At 50.2% G+C, this 23,289-nt stretch overlaps 1 protein-coding gene across 26 annotated transcripts in view; it reads right to left on the bottom strand.

Moving 5' to 3' along the window:
• Positions 1 to 591: 591 nt before the first annotated feature.
• The window catches only part of SRPK2 (SRSF protein kinase 2), a 280,381-nt gene continuing 257,683 nt past the window's right edge, over positions 592 to 23,289 (bottom strand). For 15 of the 26 annotated variants that reach the window (XM_051849705.3, XM_051849701.3, XM_051849707.3 and 12 more), the window contains 6 exons: positions 18,738 to 18,838; positions 18,516 to 18,623; positions 14,737 to 14,806; positions 13,992 to 14,084; positions 13,514 to 13,606; positions 592 to 2,238 (listed from right to left, as the gene is read on the bottom strand). In XM_051849705.3, the coding sequence (XP_051705665.1) occupies positions 2,054 to 2,238; positions 13,514 to 13,606; positions 13,992 to 14,084; positions 14,737 to 14,806; positions 18,516 to 18,623; positions 18,738 to 18,838 (650 nt within the window). In that variant the 3' untranslated portion in view covers positions 592 to 2,053. The remainder of the gene's footprint in view (positions 2,239 to 13,513; positions 13,607 to 13,991; positions 14,085 to 14,736; positions 14,807 to 18,515; positions 18,624 to 18,737; positions 18,839 to 23,289) is intronic. The other 11 variants (XM_051849710.3, XM_089328483.1, XM_051849714.3 and 8 more) reach the window with 2 other exon arrangements.

The following is a 23,289-nucleotide window of genomic DNA, read 5'->3' as shown; positions in this document are numbered from 1 at the left end:
AATTTCATTCAAGTGCACTACTATCCTGGTAAAAATTCTTGCAGACATAGGGAAGACATACATAGTCTGTGGTTCTTGTAAAAATGTTTCCTATGGAAATCGTGGATAGCCTCACTGGTCCACAGCTACCATGTGTCACACAATCTAAAAGGTAACCTAAAGCCTTATTAGACAAACTGTCCATGCACATTACACGGATGGGTGATACACTCTACCTCATGGTGGCATGTGCTAGAGCTAATTCCTTAGAGGATTATGTGTCTTGTTCTCTCATGGTGAATGCTGTTCTTCAAAAACGAAAGTCTGAGATGTTCAAATAGAATACAGTTACTATGTTTTTGATGAAAGATGAGAAAGGATCACTTGAAATTCTAGGTAATGAACCTATACTGTAGCCATCTTCCCCAGAACACTTCTGCCCATAACAAAACTTCGGTTTTATTCCCTAATGATAAGCCTTAATGCATGTTCTGCACTGTATTTGCTGTGACAGCAATGTTGCTACTTCCTTTAGTTTTGATGCCACTACCCTGGTAGAAAGTCATGATGATTTTATCACTTCAAATATAGGGCAATGATCAAGGCAATGGCTGGAAAAAAAACCAAAACACTTTAATTTTTAAGACAACTGCAAGCACCTCAAACAATGGGTTATTGTTACAACACTTGTTAGCTTTTCACAATCTAGTTATTGCAAAGGCATATGGGTAAAAGTTAATGGACAAAGTCAAGAAAAACGAGGCACCTTAAGAATGTAAAATTTAAAATAAAGAGACATTCACTCCACTGACTTCTAAAAGAGGCTAAACATACCTCATATGTTACATTCTAAAATCGTATTGCCTACTATGGTTTGTGTCCTGGATTCTACAACTGATCTTGAGGAAATGCATAGACACTACTGTGTGCAACCTGCAAAGGGAAAATCATGTTCTCCACTCCGTTCATGGAAAGGCAATGAGCAACCGCGTACAGTTTGTTCTAGCCACAGAATGCGCGTGACCACTGTCACCTCCGAGCTGTGAGGAGCGTTCTGCCCACTGCACTGCAAACTCTAAACCCCATACCTCGTGTGCTAGACAAACACGACCAAGCTTTTCGAAAAAACAGAGGCTTCTTTTTTTTTTTTTCCATTCCACACACCAAACATGTTTCTCTTGTCCAATTTAATCTATGTATTTAACTTAACAGTGTTTGGAGGAGGCAATACCACATAGTACCCAGTCATCACATTTTTAAAGGGAAATCACCCTTTTCCTTTAAAGGTACTTTTAGAAATATGCAAAAAATACAAATGGGACTGCTAAATCATAATGCATATTTTAGAACGAGAAGCATGTCTTTTCCTTCCTTAAGGTGCCATATGGGGAGTGACACCTTGTAAACCAGAGCCACTTCGTTTCGAGTCCAACATGAACGGACTGTTAGGGAATGAAAAGTCTGCACAGCTCCTCGGAGCAGTAAAATCTGCCGCATGCGGCTCAGGCTGTAAAGCACTCGAGACTTGGAGCTGTTCTGCACTTGAGTCCTCGTCCCACACCTGGTGGGAGTTCACATTCACAGAGCGCATTCACATGCACTATCATACAGGAATGACGTCCCTCTGCCAGAATTAGATAAAATGGTACATTTCCTTGCTATTTCTTGGTTCCAACTTGATAATGTCTTAAGATTGTAAATTATATAGTACTCAGCTAAAATATTTCTTCATAAATAGTTACAAAACCTGCCAAAACACAAAGGAGAAAGTATTTTTCGTTCAAAAAAATGACATTTGAATGTCACACAACACAAGAAACAATGCTTAGAGACATGTTATTGTTTCCAGAAGAGAGTGGTCAGTGAACTACTTAGCTGAAGACAAAAGACTACCCTTCCCCAGGACCACAGTGCACAGAAAGCAAAATGTCAAACAACAGTACCTCAAAGCAAAATAAAGGTCTGAGGATGAAGCCAGCTCACTTGCAATCCTGTTAAAGAATGAGAGTCCCCGTTTAGGTCCAATGCACTGGAAAACATGTGCTAGCACAGAATGCTGGATTTGTAGAATCTGCTAAGAATTCAACCACGGATGCCGAAGGCATTCGCCAGCAGAGGCTCGCTTCTCTGGAACCATTTCTAGCATGGGGATGAGGAAATCTGTGAACTGCGCAGCGTCTTCGTGGGGCCAGCCATACTTTTCCACAAGGACATCAAACAGGCTCCAGGGCTTCAGCTTGGTGATGTGCCGCAGCTCTCCTAGGGGGAAGAACGGCCAGTGTCAAGAGCGCTCCGATCCTGCACTTCCCACACTTGGTCCAGCCACGGGCTTTTCCGGAAGCAGACAACCTGTCTGCTGGACACTTTCTGATAACAACAAAAAAGGTGCCTCCCCGCCCCGCCCCGCTCAATCATCATTAAATGTACCCATGACCAGGTCATGTTTCAAGTAAGCTCAGCAGATGCAAACTGGGGTTAATGGTTCATTCACATCAGAGCTGAGGTGCCTTAAATAAAGAAGGTGTACTGAGCACCCAGACTGTTTTCACGGCCAACCTGGAATCTTGCAATCTGCAAGCACGCTTAGGAAAAGCTGTAGGACGTACACCAGTTGAGTTCCTTGTACCATTATTTCTGCACATCCCTAGTTAAGAGAAAAGGGAGGACCTTCCCTCCAGAACTTTGGGAAATGGACAAGCTGTACTTTTCATCTGTGCTGGCCATGATGGCAGCCACTAGTCACAAGTCGCTAAGTAGCACTTGGAATGCACTGGTGTGACTGGAGTACTAAAGTTGTAATTTTCATTTTCCTACATTGAAATAGTCACACGCAGCTGGAAGCTCCCGTGCCGGATGGCACAGCTTCAGAGGTCAACCCAAATCAAACAGCACTCGTGTACCTGCATTCAATGTCCACCCTGACTCCAGGACATCCATTTGTGAACCCTGAAGTTACACTTCTCAAAATGTAAGGGTTCCAGCAGCTCCGACTTACCAGAAAGACTAACAAACTAAGAAAGCTAAGGGCTTTCTTCGTAACAGGGCCAAAGTCATGTTTCCAGTTGCGGAACAACTCATCACAGGCCACCCCAGCCCCATCCAGGGGGAGGTCTCCTTCGAGTTCCAGGAGTGCGTCCTGAGCCAGGGCTACAGACACAGACGGTACGGGGGAGCCAGGGGCCGAGGCCGCAGCTGCCCCCAGCCAGGCCTCAGCAGGGAGGGAGGAAGCACGTGGGCAGCAGCCCACTTCCCCTGCTGTCGGGTAACCAGCCAGCTCCATCTGTCTCCGTGATAGGCAGAGCAGAGAAGCAGCGCTGTGCCTGCTGGGTCTGGTTCACTCATTTCTTCAGCTCAATTTAGAAATCCACTGCCCTCCCCCTTTAATATCAAAAAAGGACAATCACAGAGGATCCCAGAACAAAAGGGGACATGGCCCACGACCCTGTCAGCACCTGCTGCGCCTCGCCTGAGCACTGTGTGCGCTTACCCACTGCTATGTCCACACCATCCCCCTGCATCTGCACAGGGTTCTGGATAATGAGTGTTTTCTGACGGTTTCTTGTTAACAGGGTTGGAGTATAAAATAAGCTTCCAGCTCCAGCGTAAGCACTGAACCACAGTGGCCAGCGCTGTGGCATAGCAGGTAAAGCTGCCGCCTGCAGTGCCAGGATCCCAGCTGCTCCACTTCCGATTCAGCTCTCTGCTGTGGCCCAGGAAACCAGCGGAAGATGGCCCAAGTCCTTGGGCCCCTGCACCCATGTGGGAGACCTGGAAGCTCCTGGCTCCTCCATTTGGGGAGTGAACCAGCAGATGGAAGTCCTCTCTCTCATTCTCTGCCTGTCTTTCTATAGCTCTGCCGTTCAAATAAATAAATCTTTTTTTAAAAAAAATGGAGCCGCAGTCTGATCTGTGGGTAGGAGGACATGATGTACAGTGGGAGAGGTGGGAGGGCCTCCCTCTCTGCTAAGGGAGAACAAGACCCTCTACGCCAGAATTCCAGGCCCAGAAAATCAGCCTAAGGAGACAGACCCTGGTGCTTCACCCCACGCCCCCTCCTCAAATCCACTCTGTGCAAAATTACAAGTGCTCAGTAACAGGAGAACAGGGTTGAAAGCAAGGCCCATCCACCTGATGAACATTACTGACTGCTGCTTAGCTAGGATGCGCGGCTGGGAGGGAAACAACAGTTGGATCATGTTCCACAGCCAATCATGAGACTGACTTCAAGAGCGCCCAGAGAGGTGGAAAGCAAGCGCCCCGAAGCACCAGCTCCATGAGGGGCTTCTCACAGGTTCCCCATTTCCTGGGGCTATCCTGATCCTCAGCACAGCCATGGTCACAAACCAAGAAAACTCACCTGTGACATGCTGAAACAAGCACTGGTGGCAGAGAAATACCATCTGCCCAGAACAACAACAAACAGTATCTCTGAGGGCAGCAGCTTGTCAACTAAGATCCTTTCTCAAGAATCAAACTCGAATCATCCCTCAGTGCGCTACAGAGGGTTGCTGGCTGCAGGACCCTCCAAGGATACGAATGTGCAGCTGCTCGAGGCCCCTGCTAGAACGCTATTTTATAGCAGGTGTCTGCAGATGGGACCTGCATATACTCTCCCGGATACTGCACCATCTCCAGATTGCTGACAAAACCTAACACAATGTAAAAGCTGTGTGAGCAGCTGACATGATGAAATGATGACAACAACAACAAAAAAAACCCTCTGTACATGTTCAGTACAGATACATTTTTTTTTTTTAAATTCATGATGGCTCTCCAAAGCAACCTTGTCTATTTTAAAGGCAGACAGACATGTCCCATCCACTGATTCATTCCCCAGATGACTACAACAGCTAGAGCTTGATCAACTCAAAGCCAAGAACCAGGAACTCAACCCAGGTCTCCCATATGGGTGCAGGGACCCGAACTACTTGAGCCATCCATCACCTGCTGCCTCCCAGGGTGTGCATTAGCAAGAAGCTGGAAAGCACAGGGTAGCCAGGACTTGACCTCAGGCACTCCGACATGGCATGTGGGTGTCCCAAGTAGAATCTTTTTTTTTTTTTTTTTGACAGGCAGAGTGGACAGTGAGAGAGAGAGACAGAGAGAAAGGTCTTCCTTTGCCGTTGGTTCACCCTCCAATGGCCGCCGCGGCCGGCGCACTGCGCTGATCCGATGGCAGGAGCCAGGAGCCAGGAGCCAGGTGCTTTTCCTGGTCTCCCATGGGGTGCAGGGCCCAAGCACCTGGGCCATCCTCCACTGCACTCCCTGGACACAGCAGAGAGCTGGCCTGGAAGAGGGGCAACCGGGACAGAATCCGGCGCCCCGACCGGGACTAGAACCCGGTGTGCCGGCGCCGCTAGGCGGAGGATTAGCCTAGTGAGCCGCGGCGCCGGCCCCAAGTAGAATCTTAACTGTTGTGCCAAATACCTGTTCCAGATAGAAATTTTTTTGGACTATATTTTTGATCTGCAATTGGCTGTATTTATCCACACAGAATCCAAGAATACAGAGGGTCAACTACACAATCAGACATGAAAAGAGAAGCTGTCCCATGATGGACGACTTCACAGCTGCGTTTTAACAGCCATACTCTAAAGTGATAAAAACATGGGCCAGGAGCGCCACAGGTGCCTCAGACACTTCTGACTAGGTAAGCCCGCACAGCAGAACCACGTGCAAAGGGGCAGTCTGCAGCAGCAGAACACGCGACAGGCAGGGTAACCGTCAACACTCACAGCTCCTGAACACCCGGAACACTCAACTGTCCCTAAAAATATGTGGATTACGTAGACATGTGGACAACTCTGTAAGTAAAAACAGGCAGAGACACACACATAGACCCTAGAATTTTATGTACAAATCTTCACACTCAATCTAAGAAAAAAGGTTGGGGCCAGTGCTGTGGCCCAATGGGTTAAACCACTCTCCGCAACCATAGCATCCCCTACCCAAGTGCTGGTTCCAGACCTGGCTGCTCATTTCTGATCCAGCTCCCTGTTAATACGACTGGGAAAGCAATGGAGGTGTGGCCTGAATGCTTGGGCTCCCGCCACACACATAGGAGACCTGGATGGAGTTCCCAGTTCCTGGCTTCAGCCTGGCTCACCCAGCCTTGCCCACGGTGCCCATTCTGGGAGTGAACCAATTTATGTGATCTCTCCCCCACTCTCCTACCCAGCCCTTCTCTGTTGCTCTGCCTTTCAAATAAAAGTAAATAAAATTTTTAATGCTATCCTATAAATATCAGGGTTCTTCAAAAAGTTCATGGAAAACCGGAATTAAAAGACAAGCTTATTTTGGTGCAAGAAAATTTTGAAACGCACGCACAGTTTTTTCATAACATGCTGCTATGGTTTTAGAGACGTGTGTGGATGCCCAATGTTCCACAGGAAGCCCATGTGTTAAAGGCTGGGCTCCCAAAGTCTCGGGTTAACAGCACCAAGTGGGTGGAAACTTCACCCAGTTCCAGTGCTCTGGGGTGCAATGAGACTGGATGAGGGGGTTAGGAAGAAGCCCCACAACCAAACCAAATGATGGTGGCATTCCGGGGAGCAGCACAGACATGCACCGTCTCTCTGGCCACATCATGCCCTGCACAGCCTCAGGACTGGAAGGCCAAGGGCCACCACCAGCGCTGCGTGAGCAGGGCCACCTGAGCTCGGCCTGCAGCCCCCAGAACTGAGAGCCACAGCAAGCCTCCGTCCTTCCCAAGTCTGCTGTCTAGTGAGCGGCTGACTAACACATACACTTTCATGATGGCTGCAAAGATTCCTGGTGTGCATGGATTTCAATTATTTTGCACCAAAATAAATTTACTTTTTTTTTTTTTTTTTTTTTTTACAGGCAGAGTGGATAGTGAGAGAGAGAGAGACAGAGAGAAAGGTCTTCCTTTGCCGTTGGTTCACCCTCCAATGGCCGGCGCGGCCGGCGCACCGCGCTGATCCGATGGCAGGAGCCAGGAGCCAGGTGCTTTTCCTGGTCTCCCATGGGGTGCATGGCCCAAGGACTTGGGCCACCCTCCACTGCACTCCCTGGCCACAGCAGAGGGCTGGCCTGGAAGAGGGGCAACCGGGACAGAATCCGGCGCCCTGACTGGGACTAGAACCCGGTGTGCCGGCGCCGCTAGGCGGAGGATTAGCCTAGTGAGCCGCGGCCCCGGCCCTAAATTTACCTTTAATTCCATTTTCCTCAAATTTCTGAAGTGCCCTCATAGTTGATAAGGTTACTACTTGCTCCTACTCTAAAATCAGCTCCTTCCCAAATTAAAGAATTCTGACATTGGGGCAGTGCTGTGGCACAGCAGGTAAAGCCACTGCTGCCATTCCATATGGGCACTGCTTTGTGTCCAGGCTGCTCCACTTTTTTTTTTTTTTTTTTAATTTTTTGACAGGCAGAGTGGACAGTGAGAGAGAGAGAGACAGAGAGAAAGGTCTTCTTTGCCGTTGGTTCACCCTCCAATGGCCGCCGCGGCCAGCGCGCTGTAGCTGGCGCACCGCGCTGATCCGATGGCACGAGCCAGGTACTTATCCTGGTCTCCCATGGGGTCCAGGGCCCAAGCACTTGGGCCATCCTCCACTGCACTCCCGGGCCACAGCAGAGAGCTTGCCTGGAAGAGGGGCAACCGGGACAGAATCCGGCACCCCGACCGGGACTAGAACCCGGTGTGCCGGCGCCGCAAAGTGGAGGATTAGCCTAGTGAGCCGCGGCGCCGGCCGCTCCACTTCTTTTTAAAAGATTTATTTATTTGAAAGACAGAGTTACAGAGAGAGGTAGAGACAGAGAGGGGTCTTCCATCCACTGGTTCACTCCCCAACCGGCTGCAATGGCCAGAGCTATGCCGATCCGAAGCTAGGAGCCAGGAGCCTCTTCCAGGTCTCCCACATGGGTGTAGGGTCCCAAGGACTTGGACCATCCTCCACTGCTTTCCTAGGCCACAGCAGAGAGCTGGACTGGAAGAGGAGCAGGCAGGACTTGAACCAGGGTCCATATGGGATGCCAACACTTCAAGCCAGGTCTTTAACCTGCTGCGCCATAGTGCAGCCCCACGATGCTCCACTTCTAATCCAGCTCCCTGCTAACGCACCTGGGAAAGCAGTAGAACATGACCCAAATCCCTGGGCCCTGTACCCATGTGGGAGACCTGGAAGAAGCTCCTGGCTCCTGGCTCCAGGATGGTCCAGTCCCGGGCATTGCAGCCATTTGGGGAGTGGACCAGGGGTGGATGGAAGACCTCTCTCTAACTCTGCTTTTCAAATAAATATTAAACAAATTTTTTTAAACAAAAGGATTTTGACATTAACTTTTTCTCTTAGAAAAAGGTTATGTTTCACTGAAATAAATTTTCTGGATAACTGGATACTTAAAATTGTGACAAATTCTACTAGTAGCCTGCTTCCAACCCTTGCCTGAAGAAAATGAATGTCACTTAGCCTGTCCTGTGATCAGGAGCTGCCACCCTCAGCATGACTGTCTCACACATCCGTGCAAAGGCGCTCAGCAGGCCTGGTGGAAGTCTCATACCAGGCCCTGGCCTCCAGCAGCCCTCCGGCTTCCAGACGTGCCCGACAGACACCCTGGCAGAGCTGCAATCTGACAACAAGCAGCTCTGAGCAAGGTCTCTTCCCTCTGCGGAGAGACTTACTCAGCAGCCGCAGACCACCCCTGCAGCTTTCTAATGGTCCACTTATTTCTTTATACTTACTGGAAGAGTGACAGAGACAGAGAAAGAGAGATCTTCCATCTACTGTCTCACTCCCCAAATGACCACAACAGCCAGTACAGGGTCAGGGCAAAGCCAGGAGCCAGGAACTACACCCGGGTCTCCCATGTGGGCAGCAGAAACCCAAGTATCTGAACCATCACCTGCTGCCTCCCAGGCTGTGCGGTAGCAGGAAGGAAGCTGGCGTGCAAGTGGAGGCAGGATTTGATCCCATGGACTCCAATATGAGATCAGAATGCCCCAAGCAGCACCTGAACTCCCTGTGCCACTGTGCCAGCCCCAGAGTGCTTTTTAAATACTTCCATCATATTTTTTTAATGTTAGTTTAAGTGATTTATGAAAGAAATTACTCTGCCCATAGACCATGTTAGAATTAAACACAGGAGCATTTAAGATTTCAAACTACACATAGGAAGATTATAAAGAAAATCCTGGTATTGTATCTCAGTGAATAATGGTAATTATAAAGTGACCCATGCTATAAAATAGGCTAAGTCAGAAGCCAAGATGGGCCTGAATCCTAGGCCCTCCGATAGGGGATGCAGCACCTTACCCGACCCTGGCCTCTGAGCTGCATCAGCTGTCGGGTTCCCCTCCCCTGTGCTCCTTGTTAACCCACCTCACAGCACTGCCCTGATGCTGTCCCTGATATAAGGGGGAAATGTGGACTTTTATGCTGCCACACAGAAGCTTCTTGTACATATTGCACTTTTCAAATTCTCAAATGCATATAAGGTCTTCAGTCTGACAAACACAACAGTACACCAGTGCCACCATCAAGGAACCAAGTTTCTTCTTATTAAAAAGTTAGGTATCGGGCTGGCACTGTGGCGCAGCAGGCTAACGCCCTAGCCTGTGGTGCCAGCATCCCATACAGGTGCTGGTTCTAGTCCCGGCTGCTCCTCTTCTGATCCACTTCTCTGCTTTGGCCTGGGAAAGCAGTAGAAGATGGCCCAGGTCAATGGGCCCCTGCACCCACATGGGAGACCTGGAAGAAGTTCCTGGCTTCTGGCTTCAGATCGGCACAGCTCCGGCTGTTACGGCCATCTGGGGAGTGAGCCAGTGGATGGAAGACCTCTCTCTCTGTCTCTACCTCTCTAACTCTTTCAAATAAATAAAATAAATCTTTAAAAAAAAAAAAAGGGTATCTGGGCTGGCACTATGGCACAGTGGGTTAAAGGCCCAGCCTGCAGCATCAGCATCCCATATGGGCACCAGTTCGAGTCCCAGCTGCTCCACTTCTAATCCAGCTCTCTGCTGTGGCCTGGGAGGGCAGTGGAGGATGGCCCAAAAGTCCCAAGGGCCCCTGCACCTGCATGGGAGACCCAGAAGAGCTCCTGGCTCCTGGCTTCGGATCAGCTCAGCTCTGGCCATTGCAGTCATTTGGGGAGTGAACCAGCGGATCAAAGACCTCTGTCTCTGTCTCTGGCTCTACCTCTCTCTTTAACTGTCTTTCAAATAAATAAAATATTTTTTTTTAAAGTTAGCTCTCTCTTTGATGTATCTGTTCTCAACACAGCCTGTGACCAATGGTGGCCACTTGCGGGTCAGAGAGCACAGACGAGAGAGATCTGCTCCTGGCAGTACTGCTTCTCCCCCTACCACCTTGCGGTGGATTGCACGCTTCCTGGGGACAGACTCCAGGGAGGTGTTAGCTTGTATCCGATCACATCTAATCCCCTAATCTTCACCGAGGGCTAATGTTCACACCTGAAGGAACAAGCAGCAAATTAACATCACTAGGGTAAAAGCAGTAGTAACCTCCCTAACCCACATTTCAGGGCCAAGTTTAACCTCCCCAGCAAGGAATGATTCAAACATGCACGATCACGGCTTCTCGCTACAGGCGAGGGGAGGTCAGCTCGTGGCGCACGATGCTGGCCACGCTGGCCCTCGCTGCCGCCTGCCCTGCATTTTCCCCAAGTTTCCAAGCACGGATGCTGTCTGCTCACTTGCCGGCTGACAGTGTTTCCTGTTTGTAACTCTGCTTTAGCAACAACAACTACTCCTCTCACCCCAGAGAACCCAAGGAGCTGAGGGAGCTCCTGTCAGACTCCTCTCCAGCTGCACCCACTTGGCAAATGCAACTGTGGCAAGCTAAGTTTCAATCTGGTTTTCTCTTGATTCGTTTTGGTACAAAAGTATTTTGGAAAAAAACCTTACATGGATACACTTTAAGATTTCATTATTTCCAAAATATATATCCAGACATTAATTGGGAGGCCACATGGAAACCATCCCCACTCCTAGGGGATGTGGTGAAATCTATTTTCACGAGTGGCCCTCACTTCTCTTCACCCCAAATCGCTTCTGCTCTCCACATAAACAATTATCAGCAAAGAACTCAGGTCCCAAGCCCTCGTCTTTCAGGGGACTTCTCAGCTAGTCATGAATGCTTCCTCTGAGTCTAAGAAGGGAAGAAAGGAATCTGGTCAACACGGCAACACTGAGAGTCCAAATGCGTGTTACTCCTAGGCCACCTTCCAACAAGAGGCTCAGAAAGAATCAGGCAAGTGAGGGTGATGACAGTGTCCGGCAGCCACAAATCTGCACAGCTGTGCCAGCAGCAAAGCCAGCGTGAAAAATGCCTCCCAGCCAGGAGGGTGCCAGGGCACGGCTCCCAACCCCACCCCTACCCTGCCACCTGGATAAGGGTCATCCAGGCATCACTGTTCAACCTGTGCCTTGAAGGGGTGCCTGCCCAACAGGTGAAGAAAGGTTCTAACTCTGCTCCTGCTTCTGGGCCAGCATCCAGCGGGCGAGGGCCTCAGGTCTCAGCTCCAGGCCAGCAGCAAAGCCCAAGAGGCACGAAAGCCTAAGAGCAGCTGCCTCCAGGAGGAAGTCCAGGACCAGCACCTCCCAATAACCCAAGTGACTTGTTCTGTCATCATGGAAGCAGTGTCCTCTGTCCCTCTTCCCCACTGTACACAGTATGTGGTCCTCAATCCTTGCCCCCACCCCCACCCCCACCAGGCACCAGTCCCAAGACAATGGATAAATAAGAGATACAGAGCATGGTCCTGGCCATGGAGTGGCTTTGCCAATTGTAGGTCCTCACTGGCAGGCAACAGATGCCTGTGCTGGGGAAAGAGTGTTCCAACCTCTGCAACCGCCCCCAAGAGAGGGGCAGGTGCTACAGCACTACCTCCGGGCTCTTCTCCCACTTTTAGGGCATCACCAGGCTGAGATTCTCTACTTCCATGGCAGGCCAGGCAGATAACTCACAGGTCACCTATCATCCAAGTCACCTCTGACCATGAATGGCTGCTCCCCAGGCCAGGCTGTCTCTCACAAACCCTGGAAGTGCCCAGAAATGTGGCAAGAGGAGCCTGCCTCCCCAAGCCACACAGAATCCTACAAGATCCAGAGCTCTTCCTCGCTTCAGCCATTTTTGAATAAACTTTTCTGGAACTTTCCAGTGGAAACTTGGTCTGCAGAGTCACGAGCTTCCAGTGGCTGCTGTTCACAACTCTGCCTCAGCAGTACCAAGTCCTGCTGTGCCAAGGGCTGCCTGGGCAACCTCTCACGCGTCTTGTAACAATGCCCCAACCTGAATCCCCTGCCCACAGACGAGGAAGCCTAGGTTTACAGATGACCTGCCATGTCCCTCACCGCAAGTTTAAATCCCAGCACTACTACTGCACAGCCTGGCAGCTCTGGGAGCATCTGTGCTGGGAGGGAAGCCCCGCACCTGGCTCCTGGGGCCCAGACTCAAGGCTGAGATGCTCAAAACCAGAAACGCATGCTGGTGCTCTAACAAATGGCTTTTCCTGACCATTTCTTTTCCTGTTATGTCTTACAAAGGTAAAGAGAAAAAGGCCTACACTTCATGACTAATGCGCAAAAGTAGCCTGCAGTGGGGGAGCTGGAGAAGCTGAGGCAGGGTTAAGGTGCCTGGAGCAGGCAGGAGGGTCAGTCCTCAGACCTTGCCCATGTCACACGGCACAGGGCAATGTGACTTACAGGACAAAAGGAGGCCTGCCAAGTGGACGTCGCCCGGTGGGAACACAGGATTACTGCTCCACAAGAACCCCTGATGTCACAGGCAAGAAGCCAGACTGCCTCTCCAAACTTAGCTGAAGCAGGACAGACTTCCACACATTTCTACAAACTCCATGACCTACACACATCAACTCTGAAAGTTCTTTCCTAAAGGAGGCTGTGACCAAAAATATACACATACACACACACACACACACAAGTGCGCTGAATTCAGAGGACCGGAATGTCCATCACAGGAACAATCTAATAGCACTTGGGAGGAAGTCTTGAAAAATAAACAAACAAATAATTCCTGGGTTTCTGGGGATGTTTTCCAACTGAATCAGTGAGAACTGCAACATTCAGCCTATCATTAACAGTGCGAATGAACACAATGGGAAAACAGGGCTGGATCTCCAGGGATCTCATGTGCATGGGATCTCACAGGCACAGGCCAAGTGGAGGGCACCTAGGGACACTCATGAGTCGGGTCTCCAGGCTGCCTCTGTTCCAGTGCAGAGGGTCCATGAGCACAGAGAATGGCGGGTCTCTAAACCACTTACACTCCCTTTTACAAGCACCTGAATACTCAGATATGTGCTGGGAGGCAGAGAGGAGGGGGAGGAGAGAAAGGATTTTAGGCAGTTGTTCTCTTACAAAATTCTCATTCCACAGATTATCAGCTGGTTCAGCGTTAATTCTTGAGAGCTTTCTTCAGCAGAATTCCCCTGTAGTGAAAGTCCAGATCTTTCTCCACTGCCCAAACACGAATGCACAATTTCTCCTTTTGGGAGAGGATTATGCTGAAAATTAGCGTTGCATAAATACCGTTACCTTTTCTGGTGAAAAACTCCTTGGAATATTTCCCCAACATAGCGTATTTTCGAGGGACTTTCCCCAGCAGTTCAATGATCAATGCTATGTGATCTGCATTGGGAAACATTGCCAGCAAAACAGAAACACACGACAGTTTAATCAGTACACTGCATGCAGACGCTACCACCGCCCGCGCAGACAGAAACAGAGCGCGACCTGAAGATCAAAAGCACAGGCTCTCCCCATGCAGCCAGATTCAGGACCCAGAGCTTGGGGGCAGCCAATGGTCAAGGGCCCCCAAGAGGGGCCGTCACACGGTGACTGCAGCCCAGGGCCAATGCAGTCTTCCGGGACAACTTTTAAATCAGCATAGGAATCCTGCTGGGTTGCCTTTTGAATTTAGAAGAAATGCCTTTGTCACCATTAATGCTATAATCAACAGCTGCCATTCGTTTCTGTCTGCATCGTGGCGCTTTTCAAAAAGAAGAGGTACTACCTCTGCGATTGAAGAATTCCCGAGAATACTTTCCAGATAGAGCAAAGTGCCTTGGGATACTGCCTAGCAGCTCTATGATGTGGGCTATGTGGTCTATGGAGGAGAGAAAAAAAGGAGATGGGAATGGGAGGGGCAGAGGGAAGGATGGGACAAAAGAAGAGGGAAAAAATTGAAATTAGTAAAAACTCAGAAATAGATTCAAATCAACAATGTCTGCAGCACATCCATGCAGAGGCTGGCGGGCCTGGAGGGCCTCAGGCACCATCTGGAGCAGAAACAGTGACTGATGCCAGCTCACCCCAGGCCACCTCGGCATCGCAAGCAAATAAAGCATGGAGATGGTCAGGCGCACAGATGGAATTCAGGCCAGAATTCCCAGGTTTTCAACTCAGCTCCCAAACAGGACAGAGAAATGGGCAGCAGATCAGTGGGCAAAAGGACCGCGGAACAGCTCCAGGGTCCGCACAGTCTCACCCCTCCTGGCTGGCCAGGCTCCTGCCAGTAGGAAGCCAGCAGGAGAGATGGACTCGGGCCCTGAGGGCTCTCCGCAGTGCTGCCTAGGGCCTGAAGCCTCTGCCCATTCACTGAAGCTGAGGGGGCTTCAAACTCAAAGGAAAGGCATCTGAATTTGGTGTTTGAAAACCCAAATATGGCTCTATTTCAGGCTAAAAACACAATCCCCTGCAGGAGTTCAGGGCTGGGAGCAGACTCAGACGGGGGGCGTTCAGCGGGAAGCAAGACTCACCTTCATCTCTGGAATAGTCCTCCCCAGAATGTGGTTCGAACAAATAATCTCCTGTTGCCAGCTCAAATGCCTAGGACACAACAGAAGATATGCTAAGCACCGCACAGATGCTGGCCCCCATGTCCCGGCTTTCTTCCTCTCCTCATACAGGAGACCGGCGCCGCACGTGCATCTGAATCAACCCACAGAGCCTCCTACAAAGCAGTGCTTGGAATGTTCTCCAGTCTCTTCTAGTGGAAGCTATATGGGCTGTGGACTCCCTTCCCCTTGCAGGAGACAAGGTCGAGGCACCAGTGAGTCAGCAGCACTGTGGGCAGGCCTGGTAGATGGAGGCAGCCACTCGCTCTGTACACGCCAGAACGAGGCTTCAGCCAGGCCTGCCACACTCCAGAGACAGCCCTCAACTGCATGCTATCAGAGCCCTTTAGTAGATGTGTGGCTCTCTGTAAGCAAAGACCTTTGTGTATTAATAATCAAAGATTATCTTCATCACCTCATTGTCTATCTTCATCATTTCATTCAATCTGCCTCTACCAACAGACAACGTAAAACCAAAACAGACCCCTCTTCCTTCATCCTCAGGGCCAGATGAGGCGCACTGCCTGGCACGCCGTGGATGTGACTGTGGGCGTCATGAAGAGCTGCTTCCTGTGCTACTGTTGGCTAACCCTAGGCATGCTGGTGTGTGGGAAAGGCTATTTGTATCCCTTTTCCTGCTCTCCGTAAAAAAAGCTCAGGACCACAAGTTTAATTTGCTAATGATATACAAAGACAGCAATTATTACTGCTCTGTAGTCGAGTGTTTACAAATGAAAGGAGAAAAAGAACACACAAAATCCCATTTCTACTTCTTTCCACACTTGTATTTTGAATGAGACTATGCTATTCTGAGATGTCCTCAGGGCCAGGTTCCTCCTTCACTGAAGGATGGATCAGGGCGCATCCCCAGAGAGGAACATGAAAACCCAACTGGGCCAGAGAGGTCCTGGGAAGCCACTTGGAGTGAGTTTCAGCAAGAGTGCCTGATGTGTCTGGAGCCCATCCTTGACACCTATGCTGGCTATATCCTTTCACTTTCAAAATTATTTTCATCTGGGTGTGCTGCCTAATAGCTGAGTACATCAGCTGAATGTTCTTTAAAAGATGACTGTTTTTATTAGCAACCGTGTATCTCCAGCAAAATCCCAGAGGAAACCCATCAATGAAAGCTTTTTTTGAAAAGGAAGGAAGAAGGTGAAGGTTCCCCCATCATGTTTTCTAGGCCTGCTTCTTGGAGGGGCAGCTCGATTTTTCTAACAGATAATGATATGCACAACACAGCAAGTGCACAGAACTATAAAAACATCAGCTTCAGTACTTTACAAGATGCTTTTATGCTGGTAGCTATAAGAATATGAAAGGTAAATCACTCTCAAGATAACCTTTATTACCATTTAATACTTGGGAATTTTTTATGATTCCCTGTGCACTTGGCTCAGTCCCCAGGGAAGGATGCGCCCTGGACCAAGCTCTGTTCTTGGAGACCAAACGTCTCTTTCCTGAAACGCCCGCCCAGGTGAGTCAGGGGTGGGAAAGCACTGCCTCCTCTCTACCAGGTTCTCCAGGAAGAAGAAAGGGACTCCCAGTGGGGCTGGAGTGTGCAGGAGATGAAGGCTTGTCGCCTTCCAACAAGCAATGGCCAGGGGCAGGGAGCCTCACGAGTGGCCTGAGCAGCACTGGCTGGGGAAGGGGGGAAAGGGGAAGGTGGGAGGTGGGAGGAGGGCCGGAAGGAACGCTCTTTCTCACTAGTGCTCACTGACATGAATGCCACCATGTCTGCTGCCACCACATTTCAAGAAGGCTGGGAGAACACGGGCGTTTGGTGAAGACAAATCCTTACCTATGGAAGGCTAGGGGGATGACCCGGTACAGAGCCACACTGATAGCTCCACCAGCCATCCTGCTACATTTGCGATCCTATCCTGGTTTTCTGGTTGTTATCACCGAAATGAGAAGCCAAAGATTTCAGAGCTGAAAGAGTTCTCCGAGCCTTACACGGGGCAGCACTGACACCCCCACCCCACTCCGCTGTTGCTGGGGGAGCGTGCTCCGCGTCCTCGCTGTGTCCTGAAATGCCCCACAGCTCCCTGCAGCCCACACGGTTCAAAGTGCTGCTTTCCCTCTGGCCTGACCCCTGCCGCCCACGTGTCCAGCCTCCACCTCGGCTGCCCTCAGGACTTACACAGAATGTGAGGCATGTGCCTCCTCCACACAGCAGTCTCCAAGTTCAAAGGCACCACCACAAGCCCTCCAATGCTTTCAACCCTTCTCACCCATGGCCCAGCTAAAGCAGGGACTCGGTGTTTGATGTTCACTGAACAGCTTTGTACATTTTTGACAATTTTAAAATCAGCTGGTGTCACTCATCAGAGCAAGGAGGGATTTGAGGCCACAGGGCAGGCCCTGCCCACCCTTGCTGTGTTGGCCTCAAATCATCCCCTTGAACAAGGCAGAGCACAGAGCTCTGCGCACACCATCGGGCACTATGTGCCTAACACAGCGCTTCTGCTGCAGCACAAATGGACATAAAATTCAGTGAGTCCGTAAGAACCATTCAATTACCCTTAGAAAAACAAAACTATCACATTTATTCTGCATTGCATTTTTTAGTGAGAAGACAAATACTAAGCTTCATCCACAGCCTCTCATTTAAATGTTAGAGGAGGGGCCAGCGCTGTAGCTCAATTGGTTAATCTTCCGCCTGTGCCACTGGCATCCCATATGGGCGCTGGGTTCTAGTCCCGATTGCTCCTCTTCCAGTCCAGGTCTCTACTGTGGCCCGGGAGGGCAGTGGAGGATGGCCCAAGTGGTTGGGCCCCTGCACCTGCATAGGAGACCAGGAGGAAGCACCCGGCTCCTGGCTTCGGACTGGCATAGCTCCGGCTGTAGCAGTCATTTGGGGCGTGAACCAATGGAAGGAAGACCTTTCTGCCTGTCTCTCTCTCTCTCACTGTCTAACTCTGTCAAATAAAAAATTTAAAAAAAAAATATGTTAGAGGAGAACCTGGGTTAAAAAAAATGGTATGAAACAGGACAAGCACAGCACCCCACACTAAGCCACACATGCAAGCCCTGCCTTTTCCAGCCCAGGAACGAAAAGCAAAGGCACAGAGAGAAAGGACCCAGGTTTCCAGGACCCGGTGCGGGGTGGACGGAACTGCCAGGAGACACCCAGTGGGGCTGGGGGAAGAGTCACCCACAACCAAGCTGGTGAAGCGCAAACCTGCAGCAGAAATGGGTCTGCTACACAGCACGCGGGACCAGGAGCCCCACAGCCCTGAGCAGAAAATACGTTCTCCTCACAAGCGCCCAGGCATCGCAGGACAGACAATACGCCAGTACACTCTCTAGCGTGTGCTCTATACAGGGAGAGACACTTGGCTTTGGTGCAGAGAAACCCCTTGGAGACAAGGCGTTCCACATCTCCGGTGGGTGTGGGAGAGGCCAGTGGGAAGGACTGCAGACTCTCAGCCGAGGTAACCTTCTCCCCAGGCCTGAGGGAGGGGAGGGCTCTGGCAGCCAGGAACAATGACCTCAAGTCCTGCATCACCACAGCCCTTAGATTCCCGGGGTGGGGGCTGCCTTAATGAGAGTGCAGTTCACAAGCCCAATAAAACTAACCCTCCCAGGGTACACCTGGGGAGAACTCTTCCACCATGGATGACTCTCATCCTCAGAACTGAGACCATCTGCCCGTCCCAATGCCAATTCAAAAAGAAAATGGCCAAGGCCGCTCTTACCATGCACGCCGTACTCCAAATGTCAGCAGGTGTACTGTAACCTGCGCCTATCAAAACCTCTATGGACCTATACTGCCGCGTCTGGATGTCTTCTGTGAAGTGTTTATGCTGGAAAGGAACACGTGCATTACCATGGGGAAACAGAGGCATTAACACAGAAAGAAATGTCTCTTCTCACACAGATTCACCACCAAAATGTTTTAGAAAGCAAACTCTACTTACCACCCAACAAGCATTTCCCAGGTCAGCAATTTTTACTCTAATTTTATCTGCATTCCGAGGATCCAGGGGGTTCACCAACAAGTCAGCTGCTCGGGTTTTTGCTGGCGTGAGCAAACAGCAGGACATTAGTGATTAGGACAACGACTCGCCTGTGTGAACACAACATTGCCAGGCAGACTCTCCTTTTTAGAAGGGGGCAGGGGGTGGTCATTTGAGCCTGGAATCTGAAGTTAAACTCAAGAGGATTACAAATTCTCAGTCTTCCTCTCTGGAAAATAGTCTAGCAAACTAGACCACCTAAGGGCCCCTTGGACAGTCTGGCCCTTTCTTCTTTTATCTCTGACTTCTTGGCGTCTCCGTCAGTCCTAGAACAGCCAGCCTCATTCTTAGCCTGCATCTGTGTGGCTGTTCATCATATGGGAACTCACCCATTATCGGCCATTCGTAGCCCGTAGCCCGTTGGTGCAGTACCACTGCAAGGAACCCCCAGGCAGCAGTGTGGTTCACCTGCCACCTGCATCCCCACTACAGCTTCTGCTTAGGCTGAGCAGACACAAGCCTCAAGGGCTAGTTGACAGCTATTCTAACACCTACAGATCACAGGCAGGGACTAATCTGTTCTGGCTTAGTTTCAGATAAGGAAGATGCTTGAACAGAGGTCTCCAGAGATGGCCTAGGGGCTGCTCATGAACTCGTGACAAGGCTCAGGTCACTCTGAATTCCAGGTGACTTAGAGCTTTGGGGCCAGAAGAGCTTCTCAGACAGGTCTGGATCACGGCTGTACCACACAGTTACATCACAGGGCAAGTGACAGAAAGAAAAAAAAAAAAACAAAAACCTTGGTGAGGCCCAAAAGAACATCTTAAAGTGAGGCAGCACCTTCATCACCAAACCTCAAAGTGACCTAGGAGCTGAGATTTCTGGGGAGGATGAAATGTAACCATGGCTTTTATTTATTTTAGAAGTGACTCTGAAATGGTATTTATAGACTCAACAGAAAAGCCTGCTCCATGCAGAATCCTGAACACCCACCTCGGAGAGCCGTTTTGTTCACTCTGAGCTGAGCCCTACTAAAATGAAAGCCGCAGCTTTGTGGGTGCACAGAGCTGCAGAGGCCCTGCACAAAAACAGGCTTGCTTCCTCGGCAAGCCCTGACAGGCAGGGAGCCAGCCTTGCTGACAGTCAGCGGGCTCGTGACTGGCAGCCCCCAGGAAACGCTAAGAGAATTCTGGCTGACGTTCTGGCTCTCAAGAGTTGTTCCTCAGACTTGTGGACTGGTCTGGCCTGGCCAAGCTCAGTGGCTCCCTTTGTGCTACCTGCCCTAGCCTTTATCTGTCTGCGTGAGGATGCGGATCCACGATGCAGCCCCTTGGGAGGCCAGGGATGCGCCGAGGAAGACACAGAACACTCAGGAAACAAGAACACAGGCAGCACAAGCACCCACAGGAAAGGGTGAAACATATCCCTGGATAACAGAACAGAGCTACAGGATACACACCTGAGGGACAGAATGACAACACCAGATGGTCCCTCCTGTCACTTAACCAAGGGGAGTCACCAGGAACAACAATGGAATCTGAGGCTTGCTGAACTGAACTCTAAGTTTTAACACCTCCAAGTTCAAAGACTGGCAAATGACAAACTTCGAGGCTTAGTTTTCAGGAGAGGAGGAAGAGGAAGAGAAAGGAGCCACCCCCTTCCGACCACAGAAACAATAAACTCCAAACACACAGGAGAGTTAAGGCAACATCTGGCTAACTGGCCAGCTCCAAGGCTCTGCTGTGCCAGGACCAGCCAGGACCCACCCATGCCAGGGGCCACTGGAGGCCTGGGGAGCTCCCCGAACACACACCATGATGCAGATTAAAGTTCTGCTGAGGGAACAGGGCGGAGCTACAGTAAGTACACAGATGTCCTGTGCCCCCACCACCCCCAGGGAGATTTCATTTCCTTTTCCCATACTGACTCTGAGCGTCAGTTGTTGTCTGAGGGTACCCTAGTGGAAGGAGGTGACTTGTAACCTGCTACCCACCCCTAGTTGTTTCTAAAGACACCTGCCAAGAGCTGCATAATTCAATTAAGCAGGAGGAAATACAATTTCAAAGCCATATCACACACAGGTAAGTACCCTTTCTTTGTATCCCCACACAGAATCTCTTTGATGACATGCTTCTCTGCTCCTGGTTCAGATCTGTAAAGAACTGCCTAGCCCACAATGCACTGCAAGTGACAAGGGGCAATTTCTCCAATCATTTAATTGTGTAAGAACACAACCATAACAGTTATTTCTGACTTTCTTTTCCCCCGTGATGGCTCCTGTGCAAGTTTCCCTTACCGTAGCACTCCAAAAAGCCAGTGAGCACTCGGCTTTGCTGGGAGCAATCACCGCCTCTGATGAAGTTGCCCCTGCAGCCTTCCCAGCCCTGCTCATTGATAAGAGAAACAGGACAATCTGGAGCTGTCTTCCTACCAAAACAGAAGGCTTGCAGCGGCACTCCCTTCCACCCAGGAAAGACTGCGTGGGGAGAGCTCACTTGGAAGGGGGGTGGGAGGCTTAACTCCCTTTCTGACAAGCAGGTCTCCGGGCAACTCTGCGATAATTCCACATGTGGCTGTCCCAGAAATCAGCACGATAGCACCAGTGGCCTGCCTCCACCCCCGTGGGTGCCCGAGGCACAAGTCAACTCTGTGCAGTTCAAGACTGCCTTCCTAGGTAAGCATGCACAACCTCTCTACACGGCCAAGATTCAGCACCAGGCCCAAGGAAGCAGTGGAGCAGATTTAACGCCAGCAACAGAGCTACTGAGGCGCCCCCTATGTGCTCCGTGTGCCTCAGCACCGGGAACACAGCATGAAGAAAACCACACACTTCACACTGGGAACTGTGTGGACCAGCTGGACACCAGGGCGACCAAACAGGTAACTCATCTGTGCACCGTGTCAGGCAGCTGTGTGCACTATGACCAAAAACAGCACAGAGAGATGGATAAGCATGCTCAGGAGAGTTTTTTTTTCTAAAAATGAGACATTTAAAAAGGCCTGAATAAAGGAAGTTATGTAGGGGAGATAGGGTTGGAGGAGGCAACAAGTTTTAGGCAAAGACAAGAAGTACAAAGGCCCAGTGGCAGAAACAAGCTCATGATTCTGAGGCATTTTAGGAAGCAGTCAATGCGAATGATGGAGAATGAGTCAGGCAAACAGAGAGAGGGGTGACGGCAGAGGGAACAGATCACGGACAGCCTGTCAGCTTCAGTGAGAAACGCTGCGGAACATGGCTTTATGTGGCACACATTACATCATTATGTAGGGGGAAGGAGAGGATGATGGGATAGGCTTTTGGAAGATCTCTCTGGGGTCCAGCACAGTGGTGCAGCAGGTTAAAGCCATGGCCTACAGCGCTGGCATCCCATGTAGGCGCTGGTTCAAGTCCCAGCTGCTCCACTTCCTATCCAGCTCTCTGCTATGGTCTGGGAAAGCAGTAGAGGATGGGCCAAGTGCCTGAGCCCCTGCACCCACGTGGGAGACCCAGAGGAAGCTCCTGGCTTCAGATCAGCTTAGCTATGGCCATTGCAGTCATTTGGGGAGTGAACTAGCAGATGGAAGACCTCTCTCTCTGGCTCTACCTCTGTCTCTGTCTTTCAAATAAATAAAATAAGTCTTAGAAAAATGAAAAGAAAGATCTCTCTGGACTGTTAGAGAAAGATCATGTTAGGGAACAAGGATTGGTGTGAGACAAGTCTGTGGGCTGTATTACAGCAGCACAGGCTGGGCTAACAGTCACTGCATGACAAATGAACAGACTCCACATAACACCCCACAGGCAAAATCAGCAACATCCTTGTTCGAGGGCCTTTGTCCTTGAGAGGGGAATAGTCAAGATATGTGCTCCCACTCTAGCAGCTAACAGAAGAGAACCCTGCCCTCTCCTGCCACCTGCCCAATTACTCATAGGAACAAGTTTTATGTTCTTAAGCATGGCTCCAACCTTTTCTCTATTACTTGCCAATGTATACACCCTAGTCTAATGATAAGGACTGAAACAAACTCTCAATGAAACTTGTCTTGCCTCATGTTCATGTAGTGCCTGTTGACAACTACCAGCCCCCAGGCCACACCCCTTTCCCTGAAGGAAACAAAAAACAGCTCCCTGAGGGGAAGATGTACAGGGTGATCAAGTGACCATTCTGTAAGGGAAAGCTGAGCATCTCCCCAAAAATGATCACATGAGGAGACCCTATCTCTGCTGCATCACTAGAATTTTTTAATTTTTTTTTTTTTTTTGAAGATTTATTTTGGCCGGTGCTGTGGCACAGTGGGTTAATCATCTGCCTGTGGCTCCAGCATCCCATATGGGTGCTGGTTCGAGTCCCAGCTGCTCCACTTCTGATCCAGCTCTCTGCTATGGCCTGGGAAAGCATAAGATGGCCCAAGTGCTTGGGCCCCTGCACCCACATGAGAGACCGGGAAGAAGCTCCTGGCAGCTCCTGCCATTGCGGCCACTTGGAGAGTGAACCAGCAGATGGAAGACCTTTCTGTCTGTAACTATGCCTGT

This window comes from Oryctolagus cuniculus, chromosome 3 (genome assembly GCF_051225735.1).
Source record: "Oryctolagus cuniculus isolate XC-2025 breed Fujian yellow rabbit chromosome 3, ASM5122573v1, whole genome shotgun sequence".
Taxonomy (NCBI): Eukaryota; Metazoa; Chordata; class Mammalia; order Lagomorpha; family Leporidae; genus Oryctolagus; species Oryctolagus cuniculus.
Note: the sequence above shows the minus strand (reverse complement) of the source record. Positions and strands in the feature narration are given on the sequence as shown.